Here is a 20,219-nt window from a genome sequence, read left to right as displayed (position 1 = left end):
ACACCCCACGTTTAAGCAGGGCTAGCATAGCATCCTGCATATCCCAAAGAGCCCGTCCCTGTGAGCTCAAGAGCTAATTCCCTCTCCCTTCCCCTTCACTCACAAATATCGTTGCAGAACTGTATTCTGCTGACAGAATTACAAGATAATTACAGTTAGATGTTTTGTATTCACTTAAGTTAATCTACCACTTTTATTTTTCATTGTTGTTTTAATCAGGCAAGAGGCACTTCACTTGTGTCAGGTGGATTATTTTTCAGTCGTTCACTACACTGCTCTTCTTCATACTTGTTAGGGCGCTTCTGGCTTCCTGACAGACGTACAAAGAAAAATACTTCTATGATCTAAAATGAAATATGTGTTTCTCTTTCAGGTCTAGATGTTGATGGAATATACAGAGTTAGCGGCAATCTGGCAACAATACAGAAGTTACGATTTGTTGTCAATCAGGGTAAGTGATTCCTCCACCCTGGTAATGTTTTGTTTAGTACTTAACTGTCTCAGATGACAGTATTTCAGAATCTGCTATACATTAGTGGCATAGAATGATGAGCTGTGTTTTGGAAAAGAGAGGAAAGGGAAGGTAGAAAGATATTGCACAGAGGGAAATGTCAGCTAGGAGAGAGGAAAAACAGCAGAGTAAGCAGAGGAAAATAGTAGTTAAGCAGAGGATGAGAAACAAACAAACAAACAAAAACCAAAAAAGGAAAAAGAAAAAAGGAGGAAATGAAATAAAGTGGCAAAAAATAAAGCATATTTAGAAACCGAAGAATTAGGGTGAGTAAAAAAAAAAAAAAAAAATTAAAAGGAAAAATAGCAGATTGTTTGGATGTTGAAAGTTAAACAAATCCTAAAGTAGAACAAGGATACAAAGGAAACCAGTGAAAGAGAAAAAGGTGCTGAAAAGAACCGAAAAGGAGATACTAAGAGTAGAGTACTGGCTCCGTCAAAGTCAGTGGAAGATTTACCACTGACTCTGAAAAAGCAAAGTTTTGACCCCAGGAAATGAGAAGAGGAAAGATGAATATTTTGGGGACCTGAAAACCAGAATTAGAAACCATCCTGAGCATATTTACTAAACATATTGTTATAGATTCCAAGTATAATGAACATGTTTCCACAAATACAAAAGAGCATTTTTCACAGACGTGGCCTAAATGAATCTAACATTGATCAATAGATGCTGTTACAGGTGTGGAAGCTGATACTGGTAGCCAATTAGGATAAATGACGAATACATTCATGTCTCCACTTTACTACTCTCGGCAAAGACTAAATGGCCTCACACTTAATAGCTTACCAAATATCATTGATGATAGTGAACGTCCTGACACTACTTAGTGAGAAAATAAAATTAAGCTCCTCAGAAATTAAGTAAAATTCCAAATCTTGAATTGCTTAAAGACTTTATACACTTTTGAATTAATCGGGTATAAATGTGAAGCTGCTGCAACATTTTCTCCTATTTTTTATTAACTCTTTTAAAGTTACCTGGAGAGTATTACTAGAACTGCTAAATATTGTGTATTGTATGTGGTTTCTTGGAGATGATAACTATTGGAGGACAACTTCAATTAGTTTTGTACTATACGTCAACTCAGACTTTGACTCCAAAATTTTCAGGAAATTGAGAGATATGAGAGTCATAAAAATGTTCCCACCTTCAAGCATCCATTTACATCTCTAGGGAAGGTTTCAGGGGAGCAGATGTTTGCCACCTCCTCAGCTGCTCCAGATCCATCTTGTCTTCAGCTGAAACTGGAGGGTGAACGCTGGTTTATGAGGAATCAGTATTTATGCCAGTAAATTCAGTGAGCCTGAATAAATCATTTCCCTCATGGTTTTGACTCATTACTTGGGTTCCCTTAGATTTATAGTTGTTGGGTATTTGTATGTCGATAATGTAGTCTGCCTTGGCTTTCAAATGACCGTACACTGTATTTTGTTTGGAGACAGAGAGGCAAAACCAGGATTTTCTATCCTTCTTCACTGCCTAGGATCTTTGCTCAGGAAAAAAATGTGCCATAAAAATAATGGTCCTGTCTATCATGTCTCCTGACATCCAAAGGTTAACGTACTTGAGGTTAAAATTACTGCTCAAGTTTTCACCTAAAACAGATGGGCTGATACTGTAAAGCTAGACAGAAGTCTAAGCTGGATTTTTGCAGCACAGAGGTACCAGGCACCTTTTCCTTCTGGTTTATACTACTGTGAAAAATGAATATATAAAGGTGAAGTTAATATGTACATTAAAACCATTCTGACACTGGCTGCTTAGGGCACGTGCAAGATGTCTGCCTACTGAGTAACCAAAAAAAGTAGTGCCCCTGGAGCACTATGTTACTGTCTTATCCATTGTGATAATTATTTTTTCTTACGTTAGTCTTTATCGATACAACTAGGGCATTCATGTATTTTATATCGTAACAAAATAGATTTTCAATGGGAAGTGATAATAGCCATCTGAGCCCCCATTTACACATCCATTGAAATCCCAGCTATAAAAATTACCTAGCCAGGTCTGTACTTAGCACTTCCTCAGGTAAATGCATGCAGAAATGCCGAAGCTCATCTCCTGTAAAGCCTTGTGCCACCTTGCAGTCCTCAGGGGCGACACCAGCGTTATGTGAGGGAAAATGGGAGAGCCTAGCATTTCAGTGCCCAAAGAATAATCCAAGAATAATCAAGAATAATCTTGATTATTCAAGAAGTAACACAGACACAAACAATGGCTTTAAGATAGCAGGCTACTGTTCCAATTGTTCAATAACATCCTTTCTTTGTGCTGGGTAGGAACCTGCAAGCAGGAAACAGCCCATTGAGCCAGAGCACCATGGGGAGGTGGGATTTGTTTAACGTGAGCTTGGGAGGGCAACAGTGGTCTCCATCCCATGGCCCAAAGGCCTGATGTCCCTTGTCAATTAGATGCTGAGGACAGCAGCAGTTTCAGGCTGTTTCATGAAGCAGAAAAGTTTCCAGGAAAACCAGAGTGTGATCCCAACCTGCTTATTTACCAGTGGGATGATGTCCAATAACACGCTTTCCATGCATCACTTTCACTTGGTAATTATTGTGACCTCCTCGACTCAATCCCTTCATGTTTCTGTAGTTAGCAGAGGGAAAGCAGTATGTATATATATGATTTTCCCATAGAGGGTGTTTTTTTTTATTTCAGTTAAAGTTTAATTTAATTATAAATGCAAACAAATGTTCTGAAAAAGCCTATTTACATTGCAGAGATTGACTGTGCAATCGGTTCTTATACAGGCCAGATACTTAATGGGCTCTTTTTTACTGCTTGCTTTGCCATTGTGTTACACCTACATTTATAGGCTATAAATAATACGTATCACATTGAAAATTAAAGATCATAGAAGACACTCTAGGCTGGCTGCCATATCAAAGTATTTTTTATTAGAATAATCATTAATTAGAATATAGCAAAGCTTTATTTGGCTCCTTTTCCTATACTGTTAATGTCATCTGCAACATCCAAAGTGAAATAAGAGAGAACGGAAAGGAAAATAAACTAACAGTTCACAGCTTTATCATTAGAGAAGAAATAAGAACAGTAAAAATCTAAGAAGACCCTTGAAATTCTAGATTTTAGGGGATGAGGATGGGTCACATACAATTAAAAACCCCCATGCCTTGTATCTTTTTGAATTCTCTGAATATACTTTATGTTCCATTCTCATTTCTTGAGGTTGGCAGCTCCCGAGGAGAGCTTTGACCTTGCCAACATGGGCTTCAGCAGAACAAACTGCCTTATTTACTTTATCCCTTTCACAGAGTTTTCTTTTTCTATAAAAGTCTATTGATATCACACCTTTTTTGCTTCTGTGCAACAGGATTATCTTTTATCTGTGATTTATTTTCCCATTAAGAGCTGAAAAGATCAGTTGATCATAAGAGGACCAGGCTATAACATCTCTCAGCACTTTCAAAACTCTAAGTCATCGTTTTTCAAATCAGTGAATCAAGGCAGTGCGAGCTGTTTGGACCAAACTGACATCAGGAAATTCATACTTTTCTTAGTCTACAAGCACGGAAAGAATTTTGGGTTTAGAAACCTCAGCTACCAGTCATTCAGTATTTCTGGCTGAGAACCTATGGTAAAGGCTTCTGTAGTAGCCAGAGACATTAGACAGAGATGTCCACTCTTCTTATGCTTCCCATATTATTAGTGAAGTTTAATAGTTGCAATCTTAACAACAACAACAAAAAAGCAATTTGGTACTGGGCTATTCTTCAGGGACTTTATGAAAAATCTGGAGGAATTTTGCTGATTGTAAGTGAGGTCCAGTGAGTTAAAGCCTTTACACGTGTTTATAAGTATATTCTTTTAATTCACAACTGTAGGAAAAGGAGTAAAATACTGTAAACGTGTCTATTAGCCATGTAAAGTGTGCTGACAGTTCCACAGCATGAGGATGCCACTGAAAAGATCTGTTGCTTCAGCCCAAAGGTGGGGCTGACGTGGGCCCTGGGCCCATGGGCAGGGCTGGGGGAGCCCCAGGTGGAGCTGCTCAGGGCTGTTAAGGCACCACTCTATGAAACTGGGAACAGGTGGGAGATGCTTTTCAAAAGCAAGCCTCTGACCTAATGAAAAATGCCAACAGCGAGCCAAAAAGTGCATGAGAAGGAAAAACAAACCAAAAAAAAAGATGACTCTTCATCCTTAAGGGCGTTGGTCTGTAAATAAGAGTGTGGATTTGTGGTGGGCTCTCTGCTCTGGTCAACTCCATCATGCTGATACATGCTGTGATGTAACGAGGTAAGGACCTGCTTTCTACCAAACCCTATAGGTTCCCCGTCTTGCTCCCACAGGCCTGTCCCAGTAACCACAATTGCCCCTGAACACCAGAGATATGTGAGTGAGGAGGTAGAAGCTTAATTCTTTATGCCTCCTGTGCTAATCTGCTGGGGAGCTGGAAAGGCATTCAATTTCTATGACTGTCAAACAAGCAATTTTCCTGAGTACTAAATTAACTGAAAAAAATGGAGCTGTAAAGGGTTCATAACACATTGCTGAAACACTAGGATTCTATCCTAATGCATATATGTTCAGGGAAACTAACCATAGAAATACAAATTTCAATACTGATTGGTTCATTCAGTAAGTGTTGGTTCATACATAATACACGAGAGTTCCTAATTGTCTTTATATCCAATGCTTTGTTTGCAAAATGCTTGGTATTTGCTGTACAGATGACCTTTGCATCCCGTTATTTCATCCGGAATACCTTGTGCGTTAACTGCGAAACACCGCGTACCGTCCAAAGGTCAATTACTGTGTTTTTACAGCTTGGTTACTATACTTATGTACCAAATGGGGGGAAAAATACAAATTTTTACAGAGGCTAAGTATTACTTTCCTGCAAAGAGGTATATTGCTTATGGAACATGGAAAAAGACAGCCAAAGGTATTCGAATCGGTAATTAGATTGAGGGGAAAAGGTGAATTTAATCTTACCCTGGTAGTGCCTTGAGTTAACAAAAAACATTTTGGCAAAAAGAATTAAAATATTTCTGGTTTTCTTCTATAAGAATGTACTGACATATAATTCAGTTTAAGAAAAATTAAAAGTAAAGTTTAAACCACAAATATGTGAACTGATTGTGAATATTTATTAACTAAATAATTTAATAATAAAGAAAATGCCTACTTGATTAATTGTTACAGAGTAAAAATTACAATAAAACTGTCTTGATCAGTGCTTTGCAGAAGCACCATTACTGTCTGTGCAGTTGTTTAACAAGGATTTAATTGGAAAGATAAGTGAATGCACATTTAAAAGTATTGTTAATTTGCTTTATAATCACCCCATCCTTCACAGTATTGACAGCACCAGGCACAAACCCCTTTCTCTTTTACAAGTATTATTTTCCATATGTGCACAATAAATTCTGAAGCAGTAATTGGAAATTTTATGGATTTCAACATACCTAGTGTTTTGAGTTTATAGGTGCTATAGCCCTTCTCTAAAGGTAGCTCATAGGTGGCATTTTAAGTAAAATCGTTGCCTTTTTATTACCCATGGGCTGTTTTGGAGGTTGTGGTGTGGTAGTTTGTTGGATTTTTGGTGTTTTGGTTGGTGTTTTCTTTTTTTCTTTCCTAAGGAACATATTATTCCTATTTACTTTTTCTTTCCATTTGAAATATCAACAAAATTCTCATTACAGCATTATTTTTTGATTTAATAAACAACAGCCGTCAAAAAAAGTAATCTTCAATATGTTTATATTCCATCTGTACTTATATTTATTGTTCTAAAATGGCTTGAATTAATCTAATTGACAAGTAAGAGCCCAGACCATATGAGCAGCTAAGGATGATACCTTTAACCAGCAGGATTCTTCAACCATACTGACATGTTCTTTATCAATGAACTATGAGAAAAGAGGAGCAAATCTTGGGATTTTTATTTTTTTTTAATATTACTGATGATACAAGCTTGCTGGGACCATATGTCTGAGCCTCGGCTATCAGGAACCAGAGTGGCTTCCCGGCTGGCTCTGCCTTGGCGGGCAGAGCCTGTGGAGCTGACACAAGACTGAAGCTGCCTTTGAAACGGAGCTGCCAGGTCAACACAAAATAGGCTGGGTGGTTTTGAAGGAAGCATTTAGAAGGAAAAAAAGAGGGGGGAGAAAGAAAGGGAGGAGGGAACTGGGAGGGGGTGGGGGGGGGAGAAAAGAAAAAAAGAAAGGAGAGGCTCCTTTTCAGAGCTTTATTTCTTTAAAGTAAGAAAAAAGGGGGGGGATCACAAAAAAACTCCCCATTCAAAAATACCTGAGTCTTTGCACTGACCCAATATATCCATTTCAAAGGCAACCAGCAGCTCCAGTCCTGCGCTTAACAAAGGCTCTGTGGGCAGAGGAGAGCAGGTCCTCTGTCAGCTGCCAACTTCCAAAGAGCCGCTACAAACATGAAGGTCCGACAGGATCCTCGCAGGCTTTATTTTAAAATTGCAGCAGGGATCGCTGGAAAAAGGGGAGGGGGGGGGGGGGAAGAGAGGGATTTGTTCTCTCTTGTAGTCACTTCCCTTTTTGTTTGTGGGTCCTTAATTTCTTGTGCATACACATTAGTGAGATTTCCCGTTGTATCCTGCGATCTCATACGTTTTTAGATGTTTTGGGAGGCTGTTGATTGCATTTTTTAGGTATATGTGAGTATGCTTAGAAACACGTGAATGTTTCTTGGTTGGGGTCCAACTTTAGAGACACCCTCCAGCCTTGGTGACGTTCTCTGTGTGATCAAGTACGGCCCAGACAGCAAAGCCTTCCTCACTTCTGTCAGCAGTTATTCATGTAACCGGTCCCACGGAGAAACCAGTAAGAATGGTCCAAAGTTCACGTGGAAATATCAGACTCAAACTGGGTTACTTGCTAGCTGAGAACCAAAATGTCTTGAAAGCCTTGAGTCAAAAATAGTTTTTTTTCTTTCTTTTTCACACTTCCCAGGCAAGCACAGAAAATAAAATGGACTGAAGCAATTTTCAGAAATAATTATAAAACAGCTTGTTTCTGGGTTAAGACCTGCATATGCCAAGCTGTAGCCAAGAATTTAATGGGTTTTTAAAAAATTTTTTCCAAGCTTTAAAAGTCTGACAACAGAATACTTTAATTGAGCCCACAGTAGTTGTTGAATCAATTAATACGTGCACGTTACTCATGTGACTTCTTCCCTTTTCTCTCTGTGTCTGAATGACTGTTTTAAGATAGAGAAATTTTTTTCATTATTATTATTCAAAAGAAGGTGTGGTTTCCACATCTTACCCTTCTTTTTCCAGAGGGGAAGGGGGAGAATTATAGTACTGCGCACAGTGATTTGTACATATAAGTCTGTTGATGGAAATACTAATTTTTGCAACTAATACTTTGATTTTTTTTTGGTTTTTTTTTTTAAAAAAAAGGCATGATAGAGCTAGAATATTAATGTTTTTCGAATATAGCTTATACTGGTTTCTCTGTGAAGGGGAAAAAGTGAAGGAGAGAAAGATAATCAGAATTATAAGTCGTAGTTGCCCAATCTGTAGCTTTAGACACTGTACAATTTCTCTTACCAATGGTATTGTCGTGTTTTTCTTTTCAACAGTGTGATGAGTAAGTCAGTAGAAGGGGGCAGAAGAGGCAGTAAACTAGGTTAGTGTGGTCAGCCACAAACATGCCATGGATTTTATGGCATGTATTGTATGATCAAGCATTGAAGATGCGCCTTTTATTTCTTTTCTAACCACAGCACTATTTGCGTTACAATAGCTTTTTGCTTAGTAACACTTCAAGAAGTTGAAGAGCTTCTTGATAACCCCTCAAGGAGTGTTGCTTAGGCGCTGAGAAGGGCTGTAGTTTTGCACGCTGTAGCAAGAGACTGCCTTTTTTTGGGGGATGCTCATCGTTGTCATGGGTGACTCTTTGTTTGGGTTTGTTGTCCTGATAGTAACACTACAGGAAATACCATTCTGCAGAGCTCCAAAATAACAAGGAAAGGAAATAATTCATCAAGTCTTTTGTTGAAAGCACTAACAGGAAAACTTTCTAACTATGATTTTTGGGGTGATGGAATAACCTCCAGAAGCTGGGGATTGCCAGGCTCGTTTGTAGAGAAACTGAACCAACCATCAAAGGTATTTTGCAAGGGATGATCTTGTGCTGCAAGGAGGTGGATACTCTGGAGAATTAAGCTGCATAGTTTGTACTTAAAGTTGAACAGGCTCAGTGCCTTACAAGATCATGGTGTGGCCTAATATTTGGGGTGGGTTTTTTCCCCCTGTGGTCGATATCTGTAATTCTGTGGTTTGTATGTAATGCTAGCTGACAAGTATGAACTTGCAATAGAGTCTGCAACTAAAAGGACGATGTTAGATGTGGATGTACATTACATAATATTATGCAGGGTGGCATGGGATGAGAAGTTACCACACCATGGAATTAGGCTTTATCATCGTCTTTGTGGTCTTCTGTATATTGAGAACTGGGCAAACCATAAATGCTGTGGTAGATACAACTGTTGTGAGTAGTGAGTGATTTTGGTTGGGGGATACTTTGGTAATCGTGTAACTGTTGAACTCCATTGGTTATTTCAGTGGGAGGTAAGAGTGCTGGGGGCCAAGCTGGGACATCACTGGGGGCCAAACTGGAAAACATTCAAATGAAAAAAATCTAGGAGAAAAAAGAAAAAAAAAAAGGATAAAATCTGAAGTACACCTTCTGTGGTAATTGGAAACTTTTGCTTTTGTGACCTATGCTAGTTTATTGACTGTCTCATTTGTGGATACATTCTTTCTTAGAAATACATTCCTGCTGAAAATAAATTGGTGTTCTTAAGAAATTTTTGAGTCACTCGTACCATCATTTTTAATGGATTTGGAAGTGAATATTTTGGGGTTTGTCTCCCTCTTTTCTTTCTTTTGGGTTTGTTTTTTTGTTTTTTGTTTTGTTTTGTTTTGTTTTTTTAAAAGAAGTATTCTTGTGTTCAAAGTTCAGTGGAATTTTTTGCATGAACAAATTATCACAGTCCCAGAAAACACCTTCCCTTAATGCATTCTCTGGATGTTTTAGGTTTGATTCAGTTACCTAATCATTGGTACTTTGTGCCACTTGAGAGGATGCTGAGCATAAGAATGACCCTCACAAGGCCAGTGGGTCTAGCAGAGGGTATACAGAGGAGTTGTGCCCTTGGAAATTGAGTTCTAGCAGCCAGGTGAGATGTCTTAGAGCATTTAAGAAGCATTATGTGTCTATGTTTAGGCAAATGAATAATTTTGCTTGACTACACCATTGGCCTTTTCCCTTTAAAATAATAAAATGCCATCATATATATGTGTGCAAAAATGTTGCATATATATTTAGTGGGAAAAAACAATTGATTTTTTCTTTTTTAAAAGGAGGTTTAGGGAATCCTGATATAGGAAAGTGTCATATCCCACTGTTCTGAACAAACACATTTTACATACGTATATACAAAGAAATATATATTCCTTTCTCCTTCTCTTCCATGTCTTAATTTTCACTTTAGGTCTGTTATTGTAGGGTTTATTAGACATTTCAAGTGAAACACTTAGAGAGGTAGTCACACTGTATTTTAATTTCAAAGTTATGCATGGTACCAGAGTCTTAAAAGTGAGAACGTAGCATAGCTCTCACTCGAGTTTTCAGCTCTCATCTGAATGTTAACACTATTCAGTCTGTAGCATGCCTGTTGTCAGTAAAAGTAACAGGGATTGTTCAGATCTCTTGAGATCAAAGGTCCTTTTTCCCAACTCTTCTGTAATAATCTGAGCCTAATCAAAACCCTTCACGTGGACAAACACCTCAGGGTGAGTTGTGAGAATGATGCCATTTGAAATCAACCTGCGAATCCATGGCTCTAATTTCCAACACATTTTCTCTTCTTCATATAATTACTATTATTATTTATACAACATAACTATGGTAAAATTTTTTAACACTCAGGGTGCAGAGAATTGATTATAACAGAACAAATATTTTATAATATTTTTACCCTTCTACTTCACAAGCAGTGTCCAAGATGCAGCCAAATCTGCTAGTTTGTAATCCTTTTTCTGTGTCCCCGTTGCACACTTTTTTTTTTCTCTATTACCAGCTGACATAATGTGGGAGACTTGGCTCATCCATGAGTTGCACCCTGGGCTGACATTGGGACACATACAGGCAGGAGATATTTTGGGGTGAGAGTAGCCTGGAGTTAGGTTATGCCAAAAACCTGATAGAAACCTCAGCAGATGCTAAGCACAGCATTCCTCACCTCTCACAAGCTGAGTAAAGATTATGATAACAGGCATCTTTAACCTGAAACCAGTTTTAAGATGATGTTACCAGAATTGGCTGCAATTGGGTTCATCGCACTTTTAAATCTCATCAACTGTAAAGACTGGACTGGGTAGACTGTTAGAAGGTGAAAAAAATTCTCTTGAGAGAAAAAAAAGATAGAGTGCTATTGCTGGATTTTTGCTTATTGTAGTGTACCAGAGGAAGATATCTTTTTTTTTTTTTTTTTTTCTTCCTGGTGTAATCAGATAATTAAAAAACAAACAAACAGGGATTTCAAAACACATTTCCATCAACCAACATTATGTGCTTATGATACAGAAGATTGAGAACAACTTAATTAAGTAGATAGCAACAGTGGAGAGAAGACTGATGCGAGGAGGAGGAGATTACTTGCTCTTGGTAGAACTTTCTTTAGCTGGTGCCGGATGCCTTTCTAGAGACAGAGCATCGACGCAAAACGGAAAATATAGGAGAAAAATAGAGAGAGATTATATCACTCTGGTGCTAAAAGCTATTTCTTACCGTAAGAAAAGTGACTGCTTGCTCAGTGCTTTCTTCAAGGATAATGTTGACATCAGCTGAGGAGTCAGGATAACTAGTTTCAAAATGAGCAGTAGCCAGGGCTCAGAAAAAGAGTACGCTCTAGCATCTGAGAAACTTTAGGTAAAGCTGCGTGATGCTGGACTTGAGATCTGTATGGGTGGGACAGGACGGAATTGTTCCCAGAAAAAAAAAGGTAGACTTGGGAGGGCAAACCAGAGATGTGAAACTACATGAGGATGTCTGGGCTAAAGACCGATAACAAAAAGCCACCCAGAACAGCAAAGAGAGTAATATGGAGGGCTTGTGGTATCATCAGCTGTCCTGCTGAATCCGGGGAAAGAAACTTTTGGGTTTTCCATGTTTAAGCTTTTCACAAATGAAGATGCTAAAGCAACTTAGAGATATGTATTTTTGAATCAGAGCCACATGATAAAGCATTCAAACATAATGCAAATAATTGGAAGCTGATGTATCCAGCAGTTGTTTTTTGTGGTTTTTTTTTTTTAAATGAATAAATAATTTAGCTTTACACATGGGCAATCCTTGCTAAAAATTGCAAATCAGAACTCTTCTGTTTGAATGTATTTTATTTTGTTAATGGATTCACTAATATGAAAGGCATCTAATTGTATAATGTATTATTAGTCATTTTCTTTGGCATCCTATTAACTTTAAATAATTCTAATATTTAACATTTTATAACATGCACAACAAAGTTCTTCTGTCTCCAGCAGAGGAAAAAACATGCATTAATAATAAAATTTTCATAACTCTTTCTACTGTGTATGTTGTGACACATATTTGAGCAGAAACATTGAAAACTGAAGTGTAAAATAACAAAGCATGTTAGATGCCACTTTAAAAATGTACCTTGTAATATACTGTGGTCCTGTAAATACAAAAGCCAGAATATAATTCAGTACAATTAACTTATTTTGAAGTTGAGTCACATATAAAGTGTGATAGGATATAACTAAGTGCATCTACTAAATGTCTCTTCGGTGATAGCTGAACCGGAGTGTATAAAATGGTGATTAATGCCTACTAATGGAAGTGGTCTCCACCACAAGTTGTGAGCACTGCGGTTGCGGCTGAGTGTAATAACCACACAGAGAAACACTGATAATCTCTAGCAAATCCCCAAGTTTTCCTGGGCTAGCAATAAGATGACAGGTCACATTAGAAATTTTCTCCTTATGGCATTTTTTCCTTTTGTTTTAGTAGGTCAGATCCTGCTCCCGTGTGTGGTGGAAGTATTATGGGAATGAGCAATGTCTAAGCTGCTTAACAAATGCACACTTTCCCCACACCAATCTGTTTTCTGGGGACAGCTAGGCTAGTGCTGTACAGCATCCTCTCGGTTGGGTGCTATTAATGTTAATAAAATGCACTTAGCACTTAACATCTCGAGATCTCAAAAGAGCTTGCAAAGCAGCATCATTATCTTTACATTATGGGTACGGAAAATGAAGGATAGGGAGAGTAAAAGATTTGCCCAAGTTTCCATGGTAAATCGGTGACAGAGCCAGGAGCAGAGCCAAAATCTGTTGATTTATAGTCAGTCTCCTATGTAGCGCGCCGTGCCATTTTACCAAACTCCATTTGCCAAGTCCCTACTGTGTACAGAGACTGCAGATAAGGCTGCAGTCGCCTTCTGAAACGTGGATTTTGGTCTCAGAATAATGCAAAGCCAAATTAGATCTTCAAATGCGGGTCTCCCCTGTGATGCATCTCCAAGCACAGGGCCACCTGTGCAACGGACGGCGGTGCAAAGATCCATGAATAAGCTGCTTTAAACTCCTCTGTGCTGGGGCTACAGAGTAAAGGGACCTAGTCCTTGAGGAGCCGCAAGTACGTTTTACATGTGAATGAGGTCCTGGTTTTCATTCCTGTGGTCGTAGGGATGCATCACCAGGCATTGTGTTTTGCATGACTAAGCCTCACGGAGCTATGTGTTTGCGCTGAGTATTTTGTAGCCGCTTTTGAAAAGGACTACGTCGAGATAATATATGAGCAGATATGTATGTTGAAGGGCTTGTGCTAACATCTCTGTGAGGGACCAAAATATTACTAGCTATATTTGGTAAGCAGGAAAATGAGGAGCTGAGTAACATGCCTAAGGAAGTTTGTGATGATTCAGGAGTACAAACCGAATCTCCTCGTTTCAAATCCTTTGCCCTAGCCCCAGGGTCATCCTCTTTTCAGCTCTCTTAGGAGGCACAATACAGACCAAAAGCTACAAAGAACCGGCTGTCTTCCTGCCACTGTGGATCACAGGAGCAAGCAGACAGCCGAGGGATGGTTTTGGTCACTGTGCTCAGCCCTTGTAGGCAGGCATCCTTCCTTACAGGAGTGAAGCATCTTCAGATTCCCCTCCACAGTTTCGTGCCTCTGTTTACAGTGATTGTATCAGTTGTAATGACAACGTCGGTGATTAATTTCTTCAGTGTGTTTGCACATGTACGCCTGTGTTTCAAGAGATTGCCCTTGAAGAGCAAAGGTATGTAGTAAACAGGGCAACAAGGAATTATTTATGCAAAGTGTAATGCCTCCCCACCCTCTGATTGCCTTTCTGGGAGTCCTGCAGGGCCATGTCCTGCCTGCTGAGACGCTCTGACTGAGCAGGAGTCCTCTAGTTTTCAAATTAAACATAATCCAAGGCACTGTGTTTCATACAATGGGGTATTTCCCCTCTGCTGAGCCTCCGTATGTGCCTGCTCTGGTCAGTCCTCCTCGTGGTACAGGCAGCATTTGTCCTTAGAATTCGTTCCTCCCACTGGCTAACCAGTTTTATCTACCTCTGGTCCCATCTTGGCCAAGTCCAAACTTACTGAAGTGCTTCCCAAGTTCATCTACCCCGGTTCGCTGCAAAGGTGCTGCAATTCAGGCGTCTGCTTACGTTCTTCCCACTACTGGCCTAAGCATTTGGGGTTCTGCCAGCAGAAGACAGGGCCACGTAATGCCATGATTTAATATAAATACGAGTCGGTGGCTGTTTGTTCTCTAACAGACTTTCTGGCTGCAGTCTCGGTGAATAGGTGTGTGTGTCTGAACTCAGCTTGGTTATTCACAGCTCCACAAACGTGTGCATGTATCTGCATACAGCTTGCTGGGTTTTTTTTTTTTTTTTCCACCCTGGTCTAAATAGGCCCTAAAAATCTGAGATATTATTCCTCTCTCATCCTGGTAAGTGATATCGGAGAGCTTTGAAAGACTTTAGGTTTGCAGTGAAGCTCAGACTGGTATGTAATTTTGTGTGTCTCTGCTGTCAAAAAGGAAGAATCTGGGTCAGGCTTTGTATTAAAAAAAAAAAAAAAAGCTAATATAAGGTGGACAACTTCATTATACATCCCTATGCATTTAAAAGTCCCAGTTGGAAGAGAAAGCAAGATAGCAAGAAACACAAACATGTGTTGGATTATTTCTTGTTAAGCAAATGTAGTACTGTGAAAGATTGACAGCACGGGAAACTGGAGTCCTCCATTTATCCACACTTCATTTCTAATATCTGGCTTCCACAGCAGATTGTAACCATAGAAAGGCTATAGACTCTGGGTGAAATGGCACTCCCTTTTGGATCCAGTTTTATAAAAGAAAACAATTATTCACAGAATGCACGTCTTTATTCTTTATTGCACATTTCAAAGTCTCCATGAATACTCATTTGCATGTGACAGCTAATGCTGCATCTTGTATTGGCCAGTAAGAGGCATGATTGCACTAAATTGGAAGCAGCAGGCACAGGTTTTCTTTTAAGAATGGGGGTGGGGGTAGCCATCCACTCGTACTGTTCTCAAGTCTTCAGTCAAAACGATTTTAGAACAGTTGCAAGTCTAGTTACTGGGATAATAAATCCCAAATTAACTGAATATGCAGATCTAACTTCCATTAGGTTACACTCCTTAAATTGACATACCCTTCACTTTATCTTTTGTTAACAACCCCAACTTTTAAAGCAATTGAGAAGTGGAGAATTGAAAATACTAAACTTGTACTTCGGGAGTGAAAATGAGGACAGTAACATTCCCCAAACTGGTATTATTATTTCTTTTCCCCTTCTTTCTTTTTTTTGATAAACCTAAATAAATACATTCGCTCACCCTGCATAATTTTTCCAAATGATCTTGTTATCTGAATGACACACAGGATAGCAGAATCCCAGCAATGCAGAAAGGCTGCTGCCGGCAATGCTTACAACAAAAATCTATGTACACAGCAGCCACAGAAAATATTTATTTGGTAACACATTCCTATTCCCTTTTGAAATGCATGCAGTTTCGACTCAGAAGCACTGGAAGATATCGAGATAAATACTCCTATGGTTTCTATGTAATCCCTTTGAAAATTATCTGGAATATAATGGGGACAAAAGCAGCTCCTTGAAAACTACCCGAAACTCACTCTTTTCTTAAATGTAATCTCCCAGCAAAATAAGAGCACGTAGGAACTAGCTGCTTATAGAAGTGAGGAGAATAAGAAAAACACCTTGAAAAGGTTTGCTATAGAAAACAGCCTATCATGATCATTTGTTTCCAAAAAGTTAAAATTGAAAGTTGCTTTTTTTTTTCCTCCTATTTCCCAACAGCTACGAGGCTGTCATATTTTTCATTAGAAAGCCCTAAAATGCTGTATGAATTGTAGCTACAACATCAGAAAGTTTTTCATGCATGCAGTTGAACGACGAGATTACCTGCAGTATGATTTTTTTCCAGCAAGAAAACTATGTAAAACCATTGCATTCCAGTAACAGACAGGACTTACTTTGTAAGATGGATTTCAAAAGATCTGGAGGCTTCTGTTCCTTATAAAACTATGCCAAAGACTATTTAAGTGGCCAGTAATATAAACATTATGCTACTAACACTGAACAGTTTATCACATAAATATAATTGTCTTCTTTTAGAAGAATAATAAAAGCCGTATCCATATGTTACACATTATTTAAAATTGTTTTCTCCAAGATGTATTAATCCCAGCGAAGAAGCAATTCTTCTACTATAGGAGTATAACAGCAGTTTTATTTTATTACATTGTCATTGTTTAATTTGTTTGTTCCCGGTAGTAGTTTCACAGATTTTTATGAACTGTTACTTTTATGGAAAGTCAAGTTACAAATGATGGACGCTGTTTGCTTTCAGGAAAAGAAAGGTCATGAAGGTAGATAATGTATTTATTTATTTACTTACTGTACTCAACTTTAAAAAAAATCCCTCAATTCTTAGCAGAAGCTAAAATAACTTGTGGTTTTTAGACCCGGGAGGCACATATTTTGATATTGCTCCTCAGCAACACTGCTAGCTCTTCAGTCTATTCAAATTTGGGAGTAGAATTTAAAGCTCGGATAAACAATGTTTGGTAGCAATGGCTGCGCAGAGCTTTCAGTTTATCTTTACAGAAATGTGGTCTTGCAGCTAAATGTCATTTTGTGTATTTGTTTTTATGAATTTGAGCCGAATGCTGTAGCAATAACTTATTTGCTAAAAAACTCACAGTTCCACTTTGGACTGCTATTTTCCATCGATTAAAAAAAAAAAAAAAAAAACCAAACAAACCCACAACTATTTTTTTTTGCTAGGTAATGTAGGGCTTAATTTTGAATTCTTCTGTCCTAGAATTTAAAATTATTAACTGTCATATGTGAACCTGAACTCTAGATTACTCATAGTGTAACTTAACGACAAGATGACTTTAAATAACTTTGAGACAAAAAGCAGCTCTCAGAAATTGACTGTTTAAATGCAACACGGAAAAAGGGCTTAAGCTGCTGAAATATTTTGGGCATGTTCACATCTGTAAATGAGGCCGAAAAATCTGGCCTATTTAAACATGAACAAATCTAAAAATATTTTCATTTAAAAAATTAATTATAGCAGCCCCACCAATAAAACAGTCTTTGCAAGGCACTTAAAAAGTAAATGTAAGAGAAAGTGCACAATGCCAAGTATATGAAGTATTTAAATTATAAAACAAATCTAAATCAACGTACAAGAGAAATAATAACAAAAAAATGTTTAATATTCCTTATGTTTCTTAGTTAACTCACTGTTATCAAACATGCAAAATATAAGAGAGGCTTTCTGAACTCGGATATGTTAACGATTGGTTGTAAAAGCTGAAAGAAATTCCTCTGTGCTAAAAAATGCACATTGCCTGCCTTCTTTTAACCAGAGTCTTCATCAGCTGGAATACCACCAAGTTTCTTATTTGCTGTCCATATCCCAATAGGAAGTACACTGCCATTGCTTGTAGGAATCATGATCAGATCCTATAAAGAGTTATTCTCTGATTTTTTTATTTTTTTTTCTTAATGGGTTGTGGTTTGAATATTGCTTTGACTGAAGTGAGTCACCAGCAAAACTCAATCCCATGTTTGCTCTGTCCAGTTTTGATTAAGATATCTTTTACCTAAGCAAAATAAAACACCAAATCACCGTTTTTTGTTTTGGTTTTTTTTTTTTCTTTTTAATCCTGGAATACACTCCTCAGGCAGAATAATGTGATCTGTATTAATACATATGTATTTGTATAGACAAACAAGTCTGTGTTTAAGTAGATGCTAACTCCAGCTTAACGTTGGCTCTCTCCGTGGGGTCTCGTGTCAGTTCATCTCTTTGTGTCTCTGCTTCTCACTGCACCTTTTGTCTGCCTTAATTGCTTAGATTATAAAGTTTTTCTCACTCTCACTATGTGCTTTTATAATGCCTGACACAATGGGGCATGGATCTTATTAGGGCATCTTGTCACTACTGTGGTTATAATAATCCAGATGGTGATATTAACACTATTATTAATAATAATAATAATAATATTAAACTACCACCACCAATAAAAACAATAATCATCATCATTATGTTACTTTTCCAAAGAAAAGTGCTCATAGCTCTAGCAGTGAAGCTTTCTTATTCCAAATTCTATAGAAAAGTCAGTAAAAGTTGTAATCAGTGAAGTTTTAAGGATGTATTTATTTATCTAGATTTTGATATTAAAAAAAATAAAAAAAAAACAACTCACATTTGTGTGCTGCAGTTTTAGAACTAACAGGATGAGTTTCAACATGGCCATGAAAAATCTAACTCATTGTTTCACATTATCATATATATTGGCCTAGACATATACGTGTGAGGTTTCTTGTTTGTTTTGGTTTTTTGCTGTCAAGGAAATTACAGCAACACATTTTTATTTCCTTTGTCTGTGTGACAGAGTGGGATACACTCAGGTCAAATGTTGAACTCCATTTTATATTATAAATACATTTTAGATTAGGGCATACTTTTTGCATATGTAAGCAAGATTATTAGGAGGTATTCCAGTCGCTCTTCAGCCTGAGAATAGTTGTTGACACTTCATTAAAGAATATCTGGGATATTTTTAACCTAGATCAGTTCAGTGACCCAGTTTATAACGTAGCCTCGATTGTGTAGGTGCAATTCAGGGGACAACGAAGTGCAGCCCAGCAAGCCAAAACGAGCGGGTAGGGCTGGGCAAGAGCGTTTTTAACAGGCACTGAGCACCGGAGGCAGCGTCTTGTCCATCACCGTGCTGAAACCTTCCAAACTGCCTGAGACAAATGTAATTGTCTCCCGATTAACTTAACCATCCCCTTTCTGAGGAGCAAGAGAGCCTACACGGGAACCGGGAGGGCAACTGGCAAATGTGGTGGTGGTGGTGGAACGCAGGCAGAAAATAATACGGGTTGGGGCTGGAAAGGATGTTTCTGGAAGGACTTTGGAGTAGGTGGAGGAAAATCAGTAGGGGTAGGAAAATCGGTAGATGTAGGAAAATCATTTTGGGGGGAGAGAAAACAGGAAAGTGCTGCTGGGTCAGGTACACCACAAAGCCAAGGAGGAAGAGGAGCTGAGCAGGGCACGGGTGTACCCAGGATGTTTTGCAAGCAATCCTGGCTCTGCTGCTTCTGAAGAGTAAAGCAGTGAGGACATTCCCGGGCTAAGCTTGTATTTAAGTCCTGTCAGCCAGGTCTCACTGGGGAAGCCATCACAGAGCCAGGGCTTGTGTCTGGGAGCACCCTGGTTGAGGTGGGGGAGGAGGGCTGGGGAAGAGCCAAAACCCAAGGGGAATGGTGGAACAGGAGGAATGGAAAGGGGAGGGTATTGCAGAGATCATGATTTGGAAAATGGATAAACCTGGCCCAAATTCATTTGACTTCAAACACCAGCCTCAGATCTCCTCCCACCAGGCGGGTGCTAGAGCAGAAGAAGCTGGATCCAAGAGTAGCCATCAGTAAAAAGGAGTCTGCTATATTGGAAAACTCTTCTGCCTCTGCTTGTTGCACTGGTATGCTTTGCTTAGGAGGGAAAAAAACATATTTCACATGCATACTGCTGATTTACTCTCAGAAGGCCAGAGTTCAAATTTTATTCAAGTCAGATACCAAAACTTTGCATATTTCTCTTAATTTTGTAGGCCCTTAATAACTTTCAAAAATTTCCTAAGAACAGATATTCTCAGGATATTCTCTGTACCTTCTTAGCCTGGCAGGAGGTACCGTGAGAACTATCATTCTTATATTAATTTGGCATTTTTGCTTTAAAGCAGATTCTGTGAGTGGGAGAGGGAAGGTGGAATTTAGATACTTTATAATTATTTGGCTCCGCATCTATTTATTCCACAAATAGATAATATTTCAGTGAAATCATTGAGACTTTACTTTTTCGAAACTCTCTTGCCTGTCTTTACCAACCCCGATTTAAAAATGACCCACTGGCTTTAAAACAGATGTGATCCTCTGTGCTTCTGAATGCCACCTTCATACTTTTGAGCTTCTCAAGTCATGTTAAAGTCCTTGTACGTACAGAAGGCACCGGATGTCACCAAAGTTGTCCAGCATCTGGCAAGACCAATGCTTAGTTCTTTGTGTCAAGAGA

At 38.5% G+C, this 20,219-nt stretch overlaps 1 protein-coding gene across 1 annotated transcript in view; it reads left to right on the top strand.

The window, feature by feature from the left end:
* ARHGAP15 (Rho GTPase activating protein 15) overlaps positions 1-20,219 on the top strand; it is a 329,505-nt gene that overhangs the window by 223,183 nt on the left and 86,103 nt on the right. The window contains exon 11 of the mRNA XM_086465681.1: positions 374-451. Within this exon, the coding sequence (XP_086321807.1) occupies positions 374-451 (78 nt within the window). The remainder of the gene's footprint in view (positions 1-373; positions 452-20,219) is intronic.

Source organism: Leptosomus discolor, chromosome 5, assembly GCF_034619465.1.
Source record: "Leptosomus discolor isolate bLepDis1 chromosome 5, bLepDis1.hap2, whole genome shotgun sequence".
Lineage (NCBI taxonomy): Eukaryota > Metazoa > Chordata > Aves > Leptosomiformes > Leptosomidae > Leptosomus > Leptosomus discolor.
Note: the sequence above shows the minus strand (reverse complement) of the source record. Positions and strands in the feature narration are given on the sequence as shown.